This window comes from Hyla sarda, chromosome 4 (genome assembly GCF_029499605.1).
Source record: "Hyla sarda isolate aHylSar1 chromosome 4, aHylSar1.hap1, whole genome shotgun sequence".
NCBI classification, from domain to species: Eukaryota; Metazoa; Chordata; class Amphibia; order Anura; family Hylidae; genus Hyla; species Hyla sarda.
In genome coordinates, this window is record NC_079192.1 from 269,282,653 (window position 1) to 269,305,282 (window position 22,630).

Here is a 22,630-nt window from a genome sequence, read left to right on the forward strand (position 1 = left end):
CCTTTAACTATAATCTCAAAATGTCATGAACAGCATCAAATTATGGTGACTGCTAACACAGTTTATCTCTGTAGTTTATTCTTACACAAAAACACATTCAAGTCGAAAGCTATACTCACGCCATGAGCAATATATTAGAGAACAGGATCTGACAAGAGAAGATTACCTTTCAATTGAACTTGAAATGTAGAAATGCTTGAAGGAAACTTCTTAACATATCGCTCAGCTGTGCATAGCAGTACTTGAGATAGAAAAGGAAAGACTCTATGGTTCACAGTTGTTCTAAACATACATGATCTTCACCCATCCAGACATCTGAATCTAGGGACAATAAATAAGAAATGACCACAGGCTTGGTAGTAATAGTTATCACAACTAGGCTTGTTTGGTTATTAGTGGTCAAATGCAAGTGGAGATTGTAGATGTCATATACAGGATATTTCAGAAAGGATTGTTCACAATAATAGCCTTGGTATTTATAACACTAATTTATTAACTTGAAAAGACACACTATATTTCCAAGTTTTATCTATACATTACTAATGTTCAAAGTGATTTACATTGGTGTCATAGGAGTAGTCCAATTCTCTCTGTCTAGTTCTGTTCGGTGATGTGTTGTTTCAGGTTGTACAGTATCTGCCCTTTCAGCCACAAGATATTAACACAGTCCTTGATTTAGCTCCACAGAAAGAAGGACCATGACTATGACTATGAGGCATTGCAGCCAAAACGTGTCAGATTTGTTCCATGTTTCATTGATGATGGATTGATTGATCAGAGGAAGACTCTTCCCCCTTGTTGGGAACCACTGAACCAGACAAATGGAGAGTTAGAGTCATTGGTGATTACAGGCTTTCCAGCAGGTCCTTTATCACTTTGTCAGATGGGCCCAGGCTGTCACGGGGGTTGATTGGATATGAAGTCAGTGGAAGTACATTGCGCACCATTGACTCCTTTGGTAGGTGGTGTGATCAGGCACATCTTTACCAATTAAGAGGGTTTCTATGAAAAAAGTTCTATATAATATCTTTATTATTTCATTTTTAAGTCTAAGACCATGATTCACCTCAGCAAAGGACTGATTTCAAACAATTGCTAGTTTGGGACAGTTTTTTTTTTGTGATAAAGAGATTTTCCTACCAACAACACTTATCATCTGACCTAGGCTATCATCTTCAGACCCACAGAGGGGCCCATTCAAAGGAGAAACACAAGATCTTGTTCTTGTGATTGATAGGGGTCCCAGCAGCTAGGTGATCAATGTTAGTGGAAAAGCCCTTTTAAACTGGCTTCCACTTTAACTGTAACTCTCTCTCCTCCCCTGCTTACTTTGTACAACTCTGTCTGGACAGAGGATTGGATGAAGATTGGTTGATGCCCTTGACAAAAACAAGAACACACATCCAAACCAACAGTATTTTGGGAACAACATGAAAACAAAGTAAGAAATATAGAAGTTTCCAGTATATTTACATGCTACATCTACATTCCATTCTTAGATGCTGGTGTTCTCTATCCACTTAGCATAAAAATACATTTGGACAAAACCTTTAAAAAAAATGCCTCAGTAAGAAACCTATTCCCTTCTATCTTCTGTTAAAGTGTGTCTCAGATGGTTTTTCATCTGTCAGCTGTTGCTTTGATGCCAATTTACTGTCTATCACCAGTTGCTGATAAATATGCTCCTAATTTTAGCATTTCCAGATAATTACATTGTTTTTATTTTTTTAAAGCAGAACAAATATTGTATTAATATCTCAGACTAAAATAAAAATTGTGATCAATTACAAACTGCAATAACATAAAGCACTGGTGTCCTGTCACGCTAGAAGACTCAACATTGTCTTTATCACCAATATAATGGAACCAGGTATAGAATACAATTGGTCCACAACTAAATGTGCACTAGATACCACAGACACAACAGTTTGATCATCATATTTATTTCTAGAATTACAAACCAGCTTCCTGCATTAAACTCATTGCCTCTTGTTGGACTGCCAAGACAAGTTTTTATGAGCAGCTATCGTTTCCAAAATTCAGAATCCTGTCAACTAAAGGTTAAAAAAATCTAGTCTAAGGCAGTGTTCTGTTAGGTAAGACCTAACCTGACCAACATATTTTCACATTCAGTAGTTATCGGATATCTGAAGACTTGTGATTTCATTTTTCTCAATGACATTTGATTTTGCATTTTGTTTTTACAAACGCTGTCCTGTATACCAAGTAGCCCATTGAAAATGCATGTATATATTTGTAATTCGCTTATTCTGACTATGTTCTCATAAAACCTGTAACAACATCTCAGAACTTGCCAAATATTTAGAGCAGTAATGTGGCTCAACAGTCATTCTGTAACAACTGATTTGGATTCTATGCATTGTAATGGTTAGTGGTGCATCAGAAATGCCAGCTGTGACTCAGGACTTTAAACCTCAGGGCAATGATATTATATTCTAATGCGCTTTATGTAAACTACAGAGGTGCAATCCTGTAGGTACAATAAAGAATAGACAAGTAATAAAATAAAAGGATATATATATTTTTTAATCTGTTATTGATTTTTGCCATCCTGTGACAAATACTAAGGTCTTACTCCAGTCACTGTACCATCCCCTATATTATTAAAGGGTTTTTTGAGGGATTAAAAAAAATGCACAGGCTGGATTCCATGGGGCATACTGCAATGGCATCACATACATTATTCACATCACAGCATAGAAAAAGAAAAACCGAGTATGGCACCGCTAATGCAATTTAGTTGAGAATGTAATAATGAAAAAATTGTATATAGTGCACATTGGAAAACAGAAATGCTATTATTAAGAATGTCCACAGGTAAGTATTCACAACAATGTATAAGGAAAGAAGATAATGCACCCACCGCTGGTTACGATGCAGAAATACAAGGGAAATAAACTAGTTTCGCGCTTAAAGGCGCTTCCTCTGGCCCGTACGGGCCAGAGGAAGCGCCTTTGAGCGTGAAACTAGTTGCCGCCCCTCCATTACGCCCCCGCTTCACCTGTAACACCCGAGCTCCCTGTGTACCTGTCCTGACTACTGAAGCTTTTGTATTCCCTTGGAAATAAAGCTTGTATTTCTGCATCGTAACAAGCAGTGAGTGCATTATCTTCTTTCCTTATACATTGTTGTGATTATTATTCACATCACGCTACAGCCCATCTATTTCTGCATGTATGGCAGATGACCACTGAGGCCAGTGACTGATCAAGTGGACATTGTACATGACAATCATGTATGGTCTGGCAGAGGATATCAGAAAGGCAGTGGCTCTGGATCAGCTGCGAGCCTAAATATAGTTGGATTCTGTGCTATAGAATTTTCACAGGTCTGGCCACCAAGTTAGGTATTGGGGATGCAAGCACAGGCTGCACATACTCATCAAAGCCAGTGGTCTTCACAGACTGCATATCCCTAAGGTCAGCCCTGGGTGATAATGAAAAGGGTCAGTGACATTCTCTGACATGTCTCCTAAGGCTCACAAATGAACAGCGATGTTACTACTGATGATATCATGAGAGGATGGTCAGCATTGCATTTACAAATTGTGCTATATATTGATCACCAGGAAGTGCAACTGCCCGAAATCTGTGGTTACTGCAACCTGGAGCAGGGACAGACCATGCTGATGTCATGGTGTTATCCTTTAAAGTTTCAAATGTGATCTCACAGGCATGACATCAGAGGGCCAGCATCACTGCCGATGATGCTATGGTTTCATTGGTTCTGTTGGATACCAGCTAATTTGGTGACATAATAGATACTGCCTGTTATGGCTTTATGGGCCCTTTAAGGCTCTATTACATGAGATGCTGTGATAGAAGTTATTTATTACCAGCATTGAAAGCTGCCAAAAATGCTTACAGGGATCAGATGTGGACCATTTAAGGGGATTCTCAAGCTAATGATGATGCCATAGGCATCAAATTACGATGGCCAATGCTTATCAGGAGGGTTATTAGAGATGCAACTTGGTTCCATGCAGGGCACAAGTGCCTTTCATGATGTCACAGAGGTGATGATGTTATAGAAGTGGTGACTTCCATAGGTGCAATTATGTCATAATAGGCAATATCATTATCTCCTTTAATGCCCCATAATAAGTGGTGATTTGAAAGGTAGAGATGTGAAGGCACTGGCCCCATATTTGGAGAACTAGAAACCACTTACCAGCCTTGAAGAAGTGGTATAATGCTTTGTATCTAAGAGATGTTGACACAGCCTTTAAGTCATATGAGCCTCCATCACTGCCTTGGTCATGTAACTCCCTTCTTTGTGAGATCACTCAGACAGCAGAGAGGCTAGGTTCACTTCTCTTTTTATCACATATTGAAATACACTTTAATATTTCAAATTGCCATGTTATTGGCTACTGCTAAGTGTTATAGAGAAGAGAGAGGTAGAGGCTTCCGGGTTAGAGAGACCCCTGGCCAGTTGCCCTTTTTGCCTTCCTTATATCCCAGCCTTGGCTAGCTTTAGAAATAACAGTCTTTGATACCAACTACTTAATTTCAATCTACAAATATATTACTATATAAACATCAAAGAATGCAGTTTCTGACTGTATTAATAACAAAAGCATCAGTAGACCCACTATATTTCCTGGTGAATTAGCTATCCAGTTACAAACAATGTTATGACTGCATACTATTAAATTCAATATAAGGAAAAGGGCAAAATATACAACTGAATAATTTACTGTTTGGAGAGAAACTGTTGGAGAAAACTAAAATGCACAATGAGCTGAATGAGCAGAATCTGTAATGACATCATTTGTATTAACAGACATTCCCGCACACGGTTCACAAGCAATTTACCTATAGCATTATAACTTATAACATATTTAACAATGATTCTTTTACTTAAAGAAATTATAATAATACAATACAGGAAATGTAAGTGATCAATGATTTAAAAAAACTTTAGTTCTCAGGACGAACAGCGAACAGTATTGATCACACTGAAGTGCATATGACGAAACATAAATCAGATCCTTTTGTTTCAGCAAAGATATACACTAGACTGTGGTACTTCTCTTATTTACATTAGGCGTTCATGTTTCCTGCGTACTCATTTAAAATAATGTAACATGAAAAGTTAACAGGACATCACTATTATCCATTCCTAATGCAGCGCTGTACAGTGAGTATGTGCGAGCAGGGAGAAATAGCAAGACGTGGTCTAATTACATTCCCGATAAAAATAAAGGTAATAGTCTGTGTATAGGATTCCAGCAAAGTGTGGATCTGTAGAGCAGTTTGCAAGATCCTAGGAGGAAAACAAAGAAAAACAATCAGATTACGAAATACACATTAACATTGACAGCTGTCAGGGCGCAACACACTGCAAAAAGACTTTTACATACACTGGTCAATGTTTTTCCATTCAAACACTTAAAAATAACTATTCAAGTTTTGCAAAAACTGTATTATCATCTGTATAAATTATATGAAAAACACAGAACAAAAACTAGGTCAACATTACTGAGAACCTTAGTAGTATTATATCTTATGGTGCCCATACACTTTAGACTAAAGTTGGCCAAACCTGCCATCATAGATGGGTTTGAATAACTAAGGTGCATGACAGCTTCCAGACTCTCCACAGTCAGTGGGAACAATAAACCACCCATAGATCTGTCTGGCTGTAGCTTACACCTCCCTTGGACCATTCATGCAGATGTTGACTTCATTGTTAGCAGCACATGCCCCTTTTTTTTCCATGATAGAATGTGCTGCTGGCAAACAATGATTTATAGAGCAGCACAATCTACGTATGCAATAAGATGATGATAAAGCGTATGCTCATTCTTACTGATCGCTGGATCTTTTACAAAAGGCAATAGTTGCCCTGTTCAGCTTCATGTGGGGGTGTAAGTTTAGCAGCCTATTTTTCTGTGGGGTGTGATCATCTGTGATCATCTGACCCACAGAGTGTAAGGCGTAAAATGGCCATACATAGCTTTGTCACATACTTCCACAGGCCATAGAGTTAACACTGCTGTTTACTGTACAGGAGCCCAGACTATCAGGAATCCCTGCTCTGAATGTGGTTTCCCACTCAAAAGCAGAAAGCTGCTTAGCTTGGTCTGAGTAGGAAACATATAATGTATGCCTCCTACCTAGTCAGTATATAGCGGAAAAAAAGCAGAGGTAGCGCCGGGTGCGGTGTAGGTCTCTAGCCGATGTAGGTAGGTACCCGGGTGGTGGGTAGCGTTTCCCTTGCCGGTGATGGTAGCTTGGTATGCAGGCCTGCAGCGTGAGGACAGAGCCCAGGGGTGGGTCCGTATGTACAATGCAGAATTGCTTTATTTATTTATTTTCTTTGATTTCTTTATGCTGTAAAAATAAATTATTTACTTTATACCAATACCCACGACTTTGGGTTAATTCCTTGGAAGTCCTACCTAGTCAGTCAGAAAGGAGTTAAGTGATGATACTGTGCCTCCAGCTTGTCTAGATCCAGCTCAGGAACAGCTGCCTTCTGCTTTTGAGCAAATAACTCTGTTCAAACCAGGGATGCATGTACAGTAAAACAGCAGTGCACAGTGCATTGCTATTTACTGTACAGCCCAAAGAGGTCATGGCGATGCTATGTTAACTCCTTACAGTCTGCTCTGCACCGACCCATGGAGTATGAGGGTACGTTCACACGCGATTTTCGCAGCGTATTTAGCTGCGGATCCGATGGTGAAGGCCCCGCTGTATGCTGGCTTTATATGTGCCTGCTGGTAGCGGCAATACGCCGCTACCAGCAGACAAAGTGCAGCGATGTGCACGGCGTACTCACACATCGCGGCCGCTCTCCCTGCTCTGAGCTAGGCAGAGAGCTCCCACGTTGTGCGAGTACACTGCGACTCGCACATCGCAGTGTGTCTGCTGGTAGCGGCGTATTGCCACTATCAGCAGGCACATGTAAAGCCAGCATAGAGCGGGCCTTCACCAGTGGATTTGCAGCGCAAAATATGCTGTAAATCCGCGCGTGTGAACGCACCCTAAGGCTGGGCTCACACCACATTTTGTCCATACGGGGTCCGGATCCAGCTGGGGGATGGGAAAACTGGGCGCTCCCGTATCCCAGCCGGCATCTTATTCATTTGAATGAGCTGATCAGAGGCAGATAGTAACTCCGGTCGGCTAATTTTTTGCCCGTATACAGTTTTCTGGCCGGACTGAAAACCGTGGTATACTCCGGTTTTAAGTCTATGTGGGCAAAATGAGCCTACCGGAGTTACTATCTGACTCGGTTCGGCTTATTCAAATGAATGAGATGTGGGCCAGGTCTGGCTGGGGTACGGGAGCGCCTGTTTTCACTCCCCCCCAGCCAGATCCAGTCCCCGTATGGACAAACCATGGTGTGAATGCACCTAAAACCTATGCTGCCAGTTAGTAGTATATTTGGTACTTATTGAAGTCAATGGGTTGCAATTTTGCTGGTAAATCCGCAGTGGACTAGCCACGAGTAACATACCCTTATAATAAAAATGTCTTTGTTGCCCGTAGCAACCAATCAGAGCTCAGATTTTATTTTACCGATTTTCAGATTGCGGGGGTCCAACCGCAAAGGCCCCTTGCAATCTCCTGTACGGGGCCCCGGCAGCCAGCGGGAAGGGGGCATGTTGACCACCGCATGAAGCGGCGGCTGACACAGCCCTTCAATACAACTCTATGGCAGAGCCGGAGCGCTGCCTTCGGCAATCTCCGGCTCTGCCATAGAGTTGTATTGAGGGGGCGTGTCAGCCGCCGCTTTGTGCGGTGGTCAACACGCCCCCCTTCCCGCGGGCTGCCGGGGCCCCGTACAGGAGATCGCAGGGGGCCTTAGCGGTCGGAACCCCGCGGTCTGAAACGTATCCCTTATCCTTAGGATAGGGGATACGTTTTTCAGGACTGGACTACTCCTTTAAACAGCTATGGCTCTTGGGAGGCAACAATAAAAAATAATAATAATAATAATTACTTGGCTTCTGAAAAATAAAAGGTGGAATCTAGTTGGTTGCTATAGGCAGCTGCTCTACTCTTCTTTTGCACAATTTTCGATAAATCTCCAACATAGTAGAGAGTTTAATGGGGAAGTAACTATGCTTCTGCACAGCCAGGTCAATTGAAGTCTATGGCAGTTATAGAAATAGCCAAGCAAGCAGTGCTTGACATAGGAATACCAATTATGGTTGCCTCTATCCACTGCTAGAGGCAATTGTCAACTAGCTGATCTCACCAGAGAAAACCGGAACCTTTTACAAAGTTCCCATGGTGACGCTCAGGCTAATAAAGTGTCTGAAGGGGTTCCTAATACAGCTCCCGCTTTAAGTGCTGCCATTACTTAGTGACTTAATACTGTAAGTGACCAAAGCTTCTTAATTTTCTGTTGTTACAGATTCCAAAAATGTTGTTGTATTCATATTCAATTACTTCATGCTATGCCCCTTATGATTCTCGTATTTCAGAATGCCACATAAGCAACATTGTGTGACACCAAATAAATGATCTACATAGACACAATAAATTTATTGTCAGAATCGAGTATATGATTTGATATGAACTCACTGGTGTGGCTACACGGAAATGATATTCACTGTCAAAAAGCCGGGCTACTGGGAGAGTCCAGTGATGCTGGAGGCCCTAGAAAACACCATAAAACAATTGGATCAATTAATTCACATTCTGTAAAAAAAATAAAAATAAATAAAGACATAAAATCTTCAACCTACGCTGCTCAATAAAATATAGGGAACACTTAAACAACACAATGTAACTCCAAGTCAATAACACTTCTGTGAAATCACACTGTCCACTCAGGAAGTAACACTGATTCACAATCAATTTCACATGCTGTTGTGCAAATGGAACAGACAACAGGTGTAAATTATAGGCAATTAGCAAGACACCCCCAATAAAGGAGTGGTTCTGCAGGTGGTGACCACAGACCACTTCTCAGTTCCTTTTCAGTTCCTATGCTTCCTGGCTGATGTTCTGGTCATTTTTTAATGATGGCGGTGCTTTCACTCTAGTGGTAGCATGAAACGGAGTCTACAACCCACACAAGTGGCTCAGGTAGTGCAGTTCATCCAGGATGGCGCATCAATGTGAGCTGTAGTAAGAAGTTTTGCTGTTTCTGTCAGCGTAGTGTACAGAGTATGGAGGCACTACCAGAAGACAGGACAGTACATCAAGTGACGTGGAGGAGGCCGTAGGAGGGCAACAACCAAGCAGCAGGACCGCTACCTCTGCCTTTGTGCAAGGAGCAGCACTGTCAGAGCCCTGCAAAATTACCTCCAGCAGGCCACAAATGTGCATGTGTCCTCTCAAATGGTCAGAAACAGACTCCATGAGGGTGGTATGAGGGCCCGACGTCCACAAGTGGGGGTTGTGCTTACAGCCCAACAGCATGCAGGATGTTTGGCATTTGCCAGAGAACACCAATATTGGCAAATTCGCCACTGTCGCCCTGTGCTCTTCACAGATGAAAGCAGGTTCACACTGGGCACATGTGCCAGACGTGACAGAGTCTGGAGATGCCGTGGAGAACATTACATTCTGCTGCCTGCAACATCCTCCAGCATGACAGATTTGGCGGTGGGTCAGTAATGGTGTGGGGTGGCATTTCTTTGGGGGCCGCACAGCCCTCCATGTGCTTGCCAGAGGTAGCCTGACTGTCATTAGGTACCAAGATGAGATCCTCAGACCCCTTGTGAGACCATATGCTGGTGCGGTTGGCCCTGGGTTCCTCCTAATGCAAGACAATGCTAGACCTCATGTGGCTGGAGTGTGTCAGCAATTCCTGAAGAGGAAGGCATTGATGCTATGGACTGGCCCACCCGTTCCCCAGACCTTAATCCGATTGAGCACATCTGGGACATAATGCATCGCTCCATCCACAGACTATCAGGAGCATGCCCAGGCATTGTAGGGAGGTCATACGGGCACGTGGAGGCCACACACACTACTGAGCATCATTTAGACTTGTTTTAAGGACATTACACCAAAGTTGGATCAGCCTGTAGTGTGGTTTTCCACTTTGATTTTGAGTGTGACTCCATATCCAGACCTCCATGGGTTGATACATTTGATTTCCATTGATAATTTTTGTGTGATTTTGTTGTCACATTCAACTATGTAAGGACGAAAGTATTTCATACGATTAGTTCACTCATTCAGATCTAGGATGTGTTATCTTAGTGTTCCCTTTATTTTTTTGAGCAGTGTATTTTCTAATACTGCCTACATTTCCCATAAGTCCTTTGGCTTTAAAGTGAGAGTGGGTGGAGTTTTATGACTGTATCTGGTCATCTAAGCCGACTGCTGGAGGTCACCCAGGCGAGCTCATTAGACTTCTAAGGGGGTGAGGTCAGTTCACAATATGTGCAGTTTTAATGTTTATTTTTTTATTTTTTTTCAAAGTGCATTTTGCTTAAGAAATATTGCCATAAGGCAAAAGTGATTTGACTTATAATAACAACTGAGGTATTTTATGAACCTTTAGGCCCACATAGCCCTAATGTTGAATATTTACAGTTTTTACAAAATTTGTTGATGTTTCTTCTGCGATTTTTCAAAATGACACATTTTTACTGTGTTTTGTACAATTGGGGGTAAAACTGCATTATAGCAAATTTTTTTGCCACAACTTTGGGAGAACCATGGCAAAAACAGAAAACATGCAGCAAGAAACACATGCGTGAACACAGTCTCTCTCGTGTATAACTACTAAAGGGAGCAGCAGCAATATACAGATAGAGCTATGAGGGGAGGGGTCTTTGATTTAGCAGGAGCAATTTAACAGGTGATGTCATCCTGTAGTTCATATGAAGTCAGCTGACCTAGGACAGACTATGTAATTTTCTCTGGGTCAGGCTGGTGTTCTCATGACCAAGTTAGAGTAATGAAACACATAGATACTGCTGTGCTGGAAAGAAAGAAATGGTGCTGTATGACTAGTTATGATGAGTGTGCAAAAAACAAACAAACCTGGAGTGCTTCTTTAAGAAAAGAGTCACATTTATGTTATTTAATAGTATTCTTTAATCACTTTATTTCCAAACTGAAATAAACTTTTCATATTTTCCTTAGCAGCCAAATCTATAAAATCATTTTATTAGTAATGTCTACAAGGATATATTCTTTGTATGTGGCTTAATCTTCAAGTGAATGGGCTATCTTTATCACTTTGAAGGTATCTTCTCCTTTTTAGCTTGTATATTGTCAGGCTAGATATTGGAATTGTAGATTTGAAAAATTGCCATTATATAAACTCTGCTAGGTTATTGAGAAATATGTGTGTTTATTAGTAGACTGTAGCATGGTTATAGCTGTAAAATAGAACTTGGCTAGGTTACACTCGCTGCAATATGGTAATAGAACAAGTAAATTATAAGCTCCAAGAATAACAAGCAAAGTGCAGCTATTGTATTGTATTGAAGTATATGGCTATATATGAAATATTGTATAGAGACAGTTCATATTGCTGTTACAATATAAACCTATCTACATAATATGTAGTATCTCAATATTCAATAGCCTTATAATGATTTCTCCTGGAACAGAAAACTGATTAATTGATGTAACTATGGAAATGACTCTAGATTTATCATGCACTTTTTTTCCCCCTAGAAACACATATTGTGCAGATCATGTAAACTGCACAAATAGATTCAGTACTTCTAAATTTGTGGCCAGAATCATGTTCTAAAATACATAAACATACCGTTTTTTTTTTTTTGTTTTTTTTTCTAATGTATAAAGGATTGGCTCAGAATATAGAGACTATGAGGTCATTCTCTTGCAAATGTAAAAGTACAGGCTGACACATAAATGTGTTTTATTCTACTGAACACCTTCATGGTAAAATGTTTTTTTCATATGTGTATAAATAAACCATATTCACTATGTAAATGATAAGTAATACAAACTTTTTATAAACACTTTACTTCAATTACCATTTTCTCAGTTTGCAGCCGGTAATTCTCTCTTGGTAACATGCAGATGCTGCAAACTCATATTGACCCAGTCCTGCTGTCTACTGAGATGGGATACAATTATATCCAGTGGAGGCAATGCTCTGTGGGCTATACGTTCTGTACTCCGGACTGATACATTGTAATAAGCTACCAGACTCCTACAACTGCTGATGTGTTAAGCTCACATTGTTTACAACTGACACAGTTGTATCTATTTCCCAGCTGAGAGCAGGCCTCTTAGGGTTTTCTATGGTTTTCAACCTCTGCATATAACACTGTTACTGGCGGACCATGGTCCAGAGTCAGACCACAGCCGTCAGTCATCTGGACCTCTAGCTCTCTCTCCCCTCATTTATTTGTATACTTGTACATCACCTTTAGAAGAGGCTTCCTTCTGGGATGACAGTCATGCTGACTCCCCACCATGCCTTCAACCGCTGCAGCAATGCAAGCAGCACTCATACATCTATTTCCATAAGACAACATCTGGATATGACGCCAAGCATGGGCACTCAACTTCTTTGTTCAACCATTGCGAGACCTGTTCTGAGTGGAACCTGTCCTATGAAACGTTGTATGGTTTTACCCACCTTGCCGCAGCTCAGTTTCAGGGTCTTGGCAGTCTTATAGCCTAAGCCATCTTTATGTAAATCAACAAGGTGCCATGTTGAACTTCCAATGATCAGTATTAGAGAGTGTGAGAGCGATAACACCAAATTTAAGACACCCCTGTTCACACCAGGGACTTTGTAACACTAACCACTCACATAACATTGGGGTGGGAAAATGGCTAATATGGAGCAATTTGGACATTTCCACAGGGGTCTACTTACTTTGGTTGCCAAGGTTCAGACATTAATGGCTATGTGTTGAGTAATTTTAAGGGGACACAAAATTAAACAGCGTTATACAGGCTGTGCACTCGCTACTTTACATTAGTAGCAGAGCGTCATGTTGTCACATGAAAAGATATAATAAAATATTTACAAAAATTTGAGAGGTGTACTCTATATCATAATGTATGTAAAGGGCGTAAACATGTATTTTGCAGTAGTCCTATTGAATTTTCTGCATGTCCATAAAACTTTTACATGGTGTATTAGGCTACTGTTTTCAAAATCGGTGTAAAATAGTAAAACAGTAAAAAAAAAAAACTGCAAGGTATGAAGGGTGGTTTTAAATATTCAACTAAACACCTGGCCTATTCCATAATTTCATAAAAATGCAGTTAATGTAAAAAGGCATGGTGGGGAACTTAATAAGCCATGTAAACCTCTTTGTGCAGCACACGCCACTATTTCAAGATGTGGGCATGAATAAGAATAGAAATCAATAGCAGTTACTTGCACAGATTGCAGCATATGTACAATGATGCAACAAATGTAACAAAACTCCCGCACATCTTAATAAATTTAGGGTATCTCACTGCTACATATTTTCTAAAACCTACATATATATATATATATATATATATATATATATATATATATATTCGGGTCCCTTAGTCACTAAAGGACACAGACCGCTATTTTTTTTTTATGCAACATGCTATATTCATGGTCTAGTCACAGAGGTGGATTTAAAGTGGAACTCCTGTGGAAACCTATTTTTTATTTTATTTTATTTTTTAAATCAACTGGTGCCAGAAAGTTAAACATATTTGTAAATCCCTTCTATTAAAAAATCTTAATCCTTCCAGTACTTTTTAGGGGCTCTATACTAAAGAGAAATCCCAAAAAGAAATGCAATTCCTGTGATTTCCTGACCACAGTGCTCTCTGCTGACCTCTGCTGTCCAGAACAGGAGAAAATCCCCATAGTAAATATATGCTGCTCTGGACAGTTCCTAAAATGGACAGCAGAGGTCAGCAGAGAGCACTGTGGTCAGGACATCACAGGAAATGCATTTCTTTTTTGTATTTCTCTTTAGTATACAGCCCCTAAAAAGTACTGGAAAGATTAAGATTTTTTAATAGAAGTGATTTACAAATCTGTTTAACTTTCTGGCACCAGTTGATTTTTTTAAAAAAAGTTTTACACGGGAGTACCCCTTTAACCAGACCAGTGCCTCACATGCTGGTCTCAAAAAAAATCCCCTACCAGTGAACGGACAAGCAAGCCGCTACATAAACCCTGGCATATTTCAGGCTGTCTGTGCATCCTCACTGAGATTTCAGTTACAATTTATGCCTGCTTGCAGTAAAAAAAAAAAAATACATCATGCCCCTTTTGTATGGTCTCACGCCTACTTAGAAAGCGGGGCACAAAGTGTCAAAAAGTTGCAGAATTTTTGGGCAAGGCTGGTGTTTGGACAAATATTTAGCAACTTTTTGTAATATATACGCCAGACACATGGATTATAAATCCACACAGAGTCTCCACATTTTTCCTCATTGCTTGCAGCTGCAGCATTAAAAGGAAAAGCATGCCACACTCATGATCGGTTTATATGTAGTATGGTTATGAAGTTTTGTCTTTTTTTGTTAAAAGGATTCTTTGAGATTAAGCTGATCACAAAGTGTCCCTCTAGTGGGACCCTAACCAATGAGCTGTAATTTGAGGGCAAATTAGGTAGTATGTGTTCATGTTTCCTACAGCGCCATCACAACGAAATACAGCATTGCCCATTACTTATTCGGATCAATGGGATGTCTATGTCATATAAGACTAGTCAGGTCCTCCAGAGAGGATGGACATTTTTTGTAATTGCTGTTCACTCTGGCCAAGAGCTTAGAATTTCATAGTGAACTATATAAAAATGGCTTCTCTAAACTGGACTATCCTGAATATTGACATGTATATAGACTTTTCATACCTGCGTTGACTCTGGAGAAGCATCTCTTTTTTTCCTGTTGTAAGTTCCTCGGTTGCAGATATTTCCCAGTGTCATCTTACACTGGTATATGATCAGTGGTTCTGTAGTGCTATAAAACATTTAAAACACAATAAAAATTTCAACTATAACAATTATATTGTAGCAAACTCATATTTACTACACCTATCTATAGTGCAATCCCACCAATCCTAGAAAATAGCACTTTCTTGGCTGCATCCTTATTTTGTAACCATTGTCTTCGAAATTCAGCCGTGTGAAAGGGCCTTAAAGGGGTACTCCCGCGGAAAACTTTTTTTTTTTTTTATAAATCAACTGGTGCCAGAAAGTTAAACAGATTTGTAAATTACTTCTATTAACCCCTTCAGGACCAAGCCCATTTTGGCCTTAAGGACCAGAGCGTTTTTTGCACATCTGACCACTGTCACTTTAAACATTAATAACTCTGGAATGCTTTTAGTTATCATTCGGATTCCGAGACAGTTTTTTCGTGACATATTCTACTTTAACATATTGGTACATTTTTGTGGTAACTTGCATCCTTTCTTTGTGAAAAATCCGTAAATTTGATGAAAAATTAGAAAATTTAGCATTTTTCTAACTTTGAAGCTTTCTGCTTGTAAGGAAAATGGATATTACGAATAAATTTTTTTTTTGGTTCAAATATGCAATATGTCTACTTTATATTTGCATCATAAAATTGATGTGTTTTTACTTTTGAAAGACACCAGAGGGCTTCAAAGTTCAGCAGCAATTTTCCAATTTTTCACAAAATTTTCGAACTCGATATTTTTCAGGGATCAGTTCAGGTTTGAAGTGGATTTGAAGGGTCTTCATATTAGAAATACCCCATAAATGACCCCATTATAAAAACTACACCCCCCAAAGTATTCAAAATGACATTCAGTCAGTGTTTTAACCCTTTAGGTGTTTCACAGGAATAGCAGCAAAGTGAAGGAGAAAATTCACAATCTTCATTTTTTACACTCGCATGTTCTTGTAGACCCAGTTTTTGAATTTTTGCAAGTGGTAAAAGGAGAAAATTTTTACTTGTATTTGTAGCCCAATTTCTCTCGAGTAAGCACATACCTCATATGTCTATGTAAAGTGTTCGGTGGGCGCAGTAGAGGGCTCAGAAGGGAAGGAGCGACAAGGGGATTTTGGAGAGTACGTTTTTCTGAAATGGTTTTTGGGGGGCATGTTGCATTTATGGTGCCAGAACAGCAAAAAAAAAAACACATATGGCATACCATTTTGGAAACTAGACCCCTCGGGGAATGTAACATGGGATAAAGTGAGCCTTTATACCCCACAGGTGTTTCACGACTTTTGCAAATGTAAAAAAAATAATAATAATTTTTACCTAAAATGCTTGTTTTCCCAAAAATTTTACATTTTTAAAAAGGGTAATAGCAGAAAATACCCGTCAAAATTTGAAACCCAATTTCTCCCGATTCAGAAAACACCCCATATGGGGGTGAAAAGTGCTCTGCTGGCACACTACAGGTCTCAGAAGAGGAGTAGTCACATTTGGCTTTTTGGAAGCAAATTTTGCTCTGGGGGCATGCCGCATTTAGGAAACCCCTATGGTGCCAGGACAGCAAAAAAAACACCCACATGGCATACCATTTTGGAAACTAGACCCCTCGGGGAACGTAACAAGGGGTTAAGTGAACCTTTATACCCCACAGGTGTTTCACGACTTTTGCATATGTAAAAAAAAAAATTTTTTTTTTAACCTAAAATGCTTGTTTTCCCAAAAATGTTACATTTTTAAAAAGGGTAAAAGCAGAAAATACCCCCCAAAATTTGTAACACAATTTCTCCTGAGTACGGCGATACCCCATATGTGACCCTAAACTGTTGCCTTGAAATACGAGAGGGCTCCAAAGTGAGAGCGCCATGCGCATTTGAGGGCTAAATTAGGGACTTGCATAGGGGTGGACATAGGGGAATTCTACGCCAGTGATTCCCAAACAGGGTGCCTCCAGCTGTTGCAAAACTCCCAGGATGCCTGGACAGTCAACGGCTGTCCGACAATACTGGGAGTTGTTGTTTTGCAACAGCTGGAGGCTCCATTTTGGAGTGGCGTACCAGACGTTTTTCATTTTTATTGGGGAGGGGGGCTGTGTAGGGGTATGTGTATATGTAGTGTTTTTTACTTTTTATTTTATTTTGTGTTAGTGTAGTGTAGTGTTTTTAGGGTACAGTTACACGGGCGGGGGTTCACAGTAGGTACTCGCTGGCAGTTTGAGCTGCGGCAGAAAATTTGCCACAGCTCAAACTTGCAGCCGGATACATACTGTAAACCTCCGCCCATGTGAGTGTACCCTGTACATTCACATTGGGGAGGGAGGAACATCCAGCTGTTGCAAAACTACAACTCCCAGCATGCGCTGACAGACTGTACATGCTGAGAGTTTTAGTTTTGCAACAGCTGTAGGCACACTGGTTATGTATCACTGAGTTTGTGACCTTACTCAGTGTTCACAACCAGTGTGCCTCTCAGCTGTTGCAAAACTACAACTCCCAGCATGTACGGTGCATGGTGTACGGTGACTGCTGAGAGTTGTAGTTTGCAACAGCTGGAGGCACACCGGTCGTGAAACACTGAGTTAGGTTAAAAAAAACTCTGAGTTTCACAACCAGTGTGCCTTCAGCTGTTGCAAAACTACAACTCTCAGCAGTCACCGACAGCCAACGGGCATGCTGGGAGTTGTAGTTATGCAACCAGCAGATGCACCACTACAACTCCCAGCATGCACTTTAGCCATTTGTGCAAGCTGGGAGTTGTAGTTATACAACAGCTGAAGGTACACTTTTCCATAGAAAAAATGTGCCTCCAGCTGTTGCAAAACCATAAGTCCCAGCATGCCCATAAGGGAATGCTGGGAGTTTTGGTTGTCTGCCTCCTGCTGTTGCATAACTATAGCTCCCAGCATGCCCTTTTTGCATGCTGGGAGCTGTTGCTAAGCAACAGCAGGAGGCTGTCAATCACCCAACTTCTGATCCACGCTGCTTCAGGTCAGTCCCTCGCCGCCACCGCCGCTCCTGGGGCCCCGATCCCAACATTGACACCGGGGATCGGGGTCCCCAGCTCCCGGGGTACACGTCCCGAACCCGCTCACGTCCTCCGGAAGAGGGGCGGAGCGGGTTGCGGGAGTGACACCCACAGCAGGCGCCCTGATTGGTCGGCCAGTAATCCGGCCGACGAATCAGGGCGGTCGTGAGGTGGCACCAGTGCCACCTCACCCCTGCAGGCTGTGGCTGTTCGGGGCCATCAGAGATGGCCCCGATCAGCCAGTAATTCCGGGTCACCGGGTCACTGGAGACCCGATTGACCCGGAATCGCCGCAGATCGCTGGACTGAATTGTCCAGCGATCTGCGGCCATCACCGACATGGGGGGGCATAATGACCCCCCTGGGCGATATGCCAGGATGCCTGCTGAACGATTTCAGCAGGCATCCGACTCCGGTCTCCAACCGGCTAGCGGTGGGGACCGGAATTCCCACGGGCGTATGGATACGCCCTTGGTCCTTAAGGACTCGGAATGCAGGGCGTATCCATACGCCCTATGTCCTGAAGAGGTTAAAAAAAATCTTAATCCTTTCAGTACTTTTTAGGGGCTGTTTACTAAAGAGAAATACAAAAAATAAATGCATTTCCTGTGATGTCCTGACCACAGTGCTCTCTGCCGACCTCTGCTGTCCATTTTAGGAACTGTCCAGAGTAGCATATGTTTGCTATGGGGATTTTCTCCTGTTCTGGACAGTTCCTAAAATAGACAGCAGAGGTCAGCAGAGAGCACTGTGGTCAGGACATCACAGGAAATGCATTTCTTTTTTGGATTTCTCTTTAGTATACAGACCCTAAAAAGTACTGGAAGGATTAAGATTTTTTAATAGAAGTGATTTACAAATATGTTTAACTTTTTGGCACCAGTTGATAAAAAAAAAAAAAAAAAAAAGGTTTCCACGGGAGTACCCCTTTAAGAGGGATAATGTCATATTAATGGATATATAGAATCAGTGTAAGATGTTGGGATGTTAAAGGGCTACTACATCTCTAATTGCCTTATAAAAAAGTATAATACAAAAAACAATAATAACTTTATGTAATAGTTTCTGAAGAGTGTGAAAACTCCAAAGGGGAGATTTATCAAAACCTGTCATGAGGAAAAGTTGCTGAGTTGCCTATAGCAACCAATTAGATCGCTTCTTTCATTTTTCACAGGACTTTTCAAAAATGAAAGAAGCGATCTGATTGGTTGCTATAGGCAACTCAGCAACTTTTCCTCATGACAGGTTTTGATAAATCTTCCCCTAAATGTTTGGCAAAATCTTAATAAAGTAACACATAAACACACACACACATACATGCATATATAAGAACAATTGTCAACCGTTGGTTCGAATGATTGCTGTCAATTTTTAATCAACGATTCTTTTGGTGAAAATTAGCCACTCTTCTTTAATTTTCTATCTACACACACACACACATATATATATATATATATATATATATATATATATATACAGTAAAATCTCCCTTAGTGGACACCTCCCAATAGCGGACAGTTTTAAATTCCCCGGCAGAGTCCCATAACATTTCGGTTCAATTGTTTTTTATTGATTTTTTTGCAGTTTACAAAATAACACACCAAGCTCCCCCAGAGAACATACACAGTAGAGTGGTAACAAAGTAACAAATTAGTTAAAAACTGAAAACAAACAAAAGTGGTGCATGTGGAGGGTTTTTAGTTTGAGTCAAAGAAAAATTGTTATGCCTGTAGCTAGAAATGATAGGCAATAGTAGGGAATTTTACTGCCTATGCAAAGTAGCTAAGGGTCTGTGGTTTTGCAATAGCGGGTGGTTATTTTCGTTCTATTGGGGTATATCAAACTCCAAGTGAGGGCCTATGGAGGGGAACAAAATGGGGAAGCTTTCCAGTAACACCACTTTTTTGACATTGAGTAAAACTTCCATTTCCCATTGATATAATATTTTCGTATGAATAGGTAACATTCATTGCGGCTATCAGTTCAGCTATCTCAGGAGTGTCGGCAGTCTTCTATCTCCGTAACAGCAACCATTTGGCGGTAACACAAAACATGCAGAGTAAACCTCTATGTGTAGCTGGAAGAAGGTTAATCCCTATAAGCAGGAGAACTAGCTGTGGTGACCACTCTATCTCTATTTGAAGGATCTGACCCAAAAGGGTTTGGCAGGCTGAACAGTATGGTTGGATAGTAGGGCCTTGCCATAGTATCTGAAACAGCGTTACTTCCGCAGCCCCTCCAACATCTATTTGAGACAGAATTGTACATTATTGCCAATCTATCTGGCATGTAGTACCAGAGAAGGACCATCTTAATCACTGATTCTATTTGAGATGAGCATTTCAGGTGTTGGTGCATCATTTTAAATGCACTAAGCCATTCTACATCAGTAAATGTTTTATTCATATCCCTTTCCCAGCTGGAGAGAATGTGAGATCTGGTGAAATGGGTTAGCTGAGTTATATAGGGGCTTTAGGCCTTTCAAATTACAAGATATATATAGTTTGGCTAAGTTATCTATCTTTAGCCCCAATAGTTATAGTTGCTGCAGTAGATGGCGGACCTGGAGATATTTATAGAAGTCTGTACCTGGGATATAAAATTGGATATGTAACGATTGGAACGGTTGCAGTACCCCATCGGGGAACAAGTCTCTGACCTTAGAAATGCCCTCTTTGGCCCATGCTGATAATTCTGTGTGTGGAAATAAAGCCTGTATAAGGGGCAAAGGCACAGATTCAAGGGAGGGAGGGTTATCTACATTTGCTAATTTATGGAAAGTTGACCAAGCTGTTAGGGATGCGAGCACTATCGGGCTTAGACCTGAGTCCCATAAGACAATGTATTTCCACCCTCCAAATAGGGGACACGGCCAATAGCAGATGCGTACACACCTGAAAGGGGACAAAACGCTCCCAATAGGGGACAAAATACTCCCAATAGGGGACAGTAGGGGACTAAACACTCCTGTTAGGGGACAAAACACTCCCAATAGGGGACAACTAGGCTTAATTGCCAGCCCTACCTTGTACACAGGACCGCAGTCAGGGGGTACAGCCAATACCCCAGTAAGGGACCCAGGCACCCAGGCCAGGCTTCTGTTCATCCGCCAGCCACATCAATCACCCCCTCCGTGCCACTTTATTTCCCCTGTGCCAAATCATTCCCCCCTTTATTACCATCTGTGCCACATCTGCAGCAGCCCCAGCACAGAAGCAATTTCTCTTGCCCCCCCCGTGCTATTTAATTCCCCTTTATTACCCTCTGTGCAAATTCATCACCCCCTCTTTACCACCTCCTGTGCCATTTAGTCCCCCTCCTGTGCCATTTCAGTCCCCTTTATCCCCTTGTACCACTTCATGAAGAGGGGGGTGATGAATTTACACCAAGGGTAATAAAGGGGCAATATAATGGCACAGGGTGTAAGAGGGAGGGATAATTTGGCACAAGGCATGGGGGAATAAGGTGGCACAGGTTATAAAGAGAGGATGAAATGATACAGAAGAGGGATAAGGGGAGATTAAACGGCACTGGGAGATTCTACTGTAATATTGCTTTTTATCATGTTTATAGGTAATTACACTCTGGAGTGAATACAGTACAGTATTCCGTCATTCAGAAAGATTTTTGAGCCTTTTTTCCCCAATAGGGGACTTCTATCAATAACGGAAACTTTTTTACTCCCCGTGAATGTCTGTTACTGGGAGATTCCTGTCTGCCCTGTCTTCTGTCCTCTCCTTCTGTCCTCTCCTTCTGTTCTCTCCCCCTCTCCCCCTCTCCCCCTCTCCCCCTCCTCCCCCTCCTCCCCCTCTCCCCCTCTCCCCCTCCTCCCCTCTCCCCCTCCTCCCCTCCCTCCTCCCCTCCCCTCCCCTCCCCTCCCCCCCTCCCTCCCTCCCTCTCTCTCTCTATATATATATATATATATATCTAAGTGTATAGTGGGGGCCAAGAGAGAGCTTTTGACTGACATTCATCTCATGTGTATGGCCAGCCTGAAAGGGGTTCTCCGGTGCTTTGACATCTTATCCCCTATCCAAAGGATAGGGGATAGGATACCTGATCGCGGGAGTCCCGCCGCTGGGGACCCCTCGTGATCTTGCACGCGGCACCCCGTTTGTAATCAGTCCCCAGAGCGTGTTCGCTCTGGGTCTGATTACCTGCGACCAAAAGGCCATCGGCGTGTGACGTCATGCATCAGCCCCCGTGTGGGATAGGGGATTAGATGTCTAAGCACTGGAGAACCCCTTTAAATGGTTGTCCAATTGATTTTTTTATGATTAAACAAAAAAAATATACTACATTCATCTGTTTTATCCTATTGTGTCTAGCACCACCACTTTGATTCTGCACGATTGCACAAGGAATGGTACAATGGCACTTTACGCAGGAGGATTAAAATATTAGCTATAGTGTGTGTACATCCTTTTGCAAGACATGACCTCCATGGTGCATGGACCTAGGAAGATTTTTTCTGTAGAATAAGTGCATCTTAAAGATTATATATTTTTAAAATGTCATAATGGCTATAATAATGAGGCCATTCAGAACTGGGAATAATACAAAAACCATCTTTGTAAGTAGTATTACATTTCTAAGATCTTACAAAGAAATGCAGCTGAAAATGGACTAAGAAATAAGGGAACTTCAATTTCAGTGTTCGCGTTCCTCAGTTCTGATAATAGCATTCACATTATAGTTTTATTTTTAAAATTGTAGTTGAAGTAAAATTGCATAGGAAAGAAAGAAACTACTAGGACACTGTG

The 22,630-nt window shown here is 41.3% G+C and overlaps 1 protein-coding gene across 5 annotated transcripts in view; it reads right to left on the bottom strand.

Annotated features, from left to right (window-relative positions):
- Positions 1-3,013: 3,013 nt before the first annotated feature.
- Positions 3,014-22,630, bottom strand: part of MYRFL (myelin regulatory factor like) — a 129,227-nt gene continuing 109,610 nt past the window's right edge. For all 5 annotated transcript variants that reach the window (XM_056574139.1, XM_056574136.1, XM_056574135.1 and 2 more), the window contains 3 exons: positions 14,789-14,897; positions 8,565-8,639; positions 3,014-5,289 (listed from right to left, as the gene is read on the bottom strand). In XM_056574139.1, the coding sequence (XP_056430114.1) occupies positions 5,203-5,289; positions 8,565-8,639; positions 14,789-14,897 (271 nt within the window). In that variant the 3' untranslated portion in view covers positions 3,014-5,202. The remainder of the gene's footprint in view (positions 5,290-8,564; positions 8,640-14,788; positions 14,898-22,630) is intronic.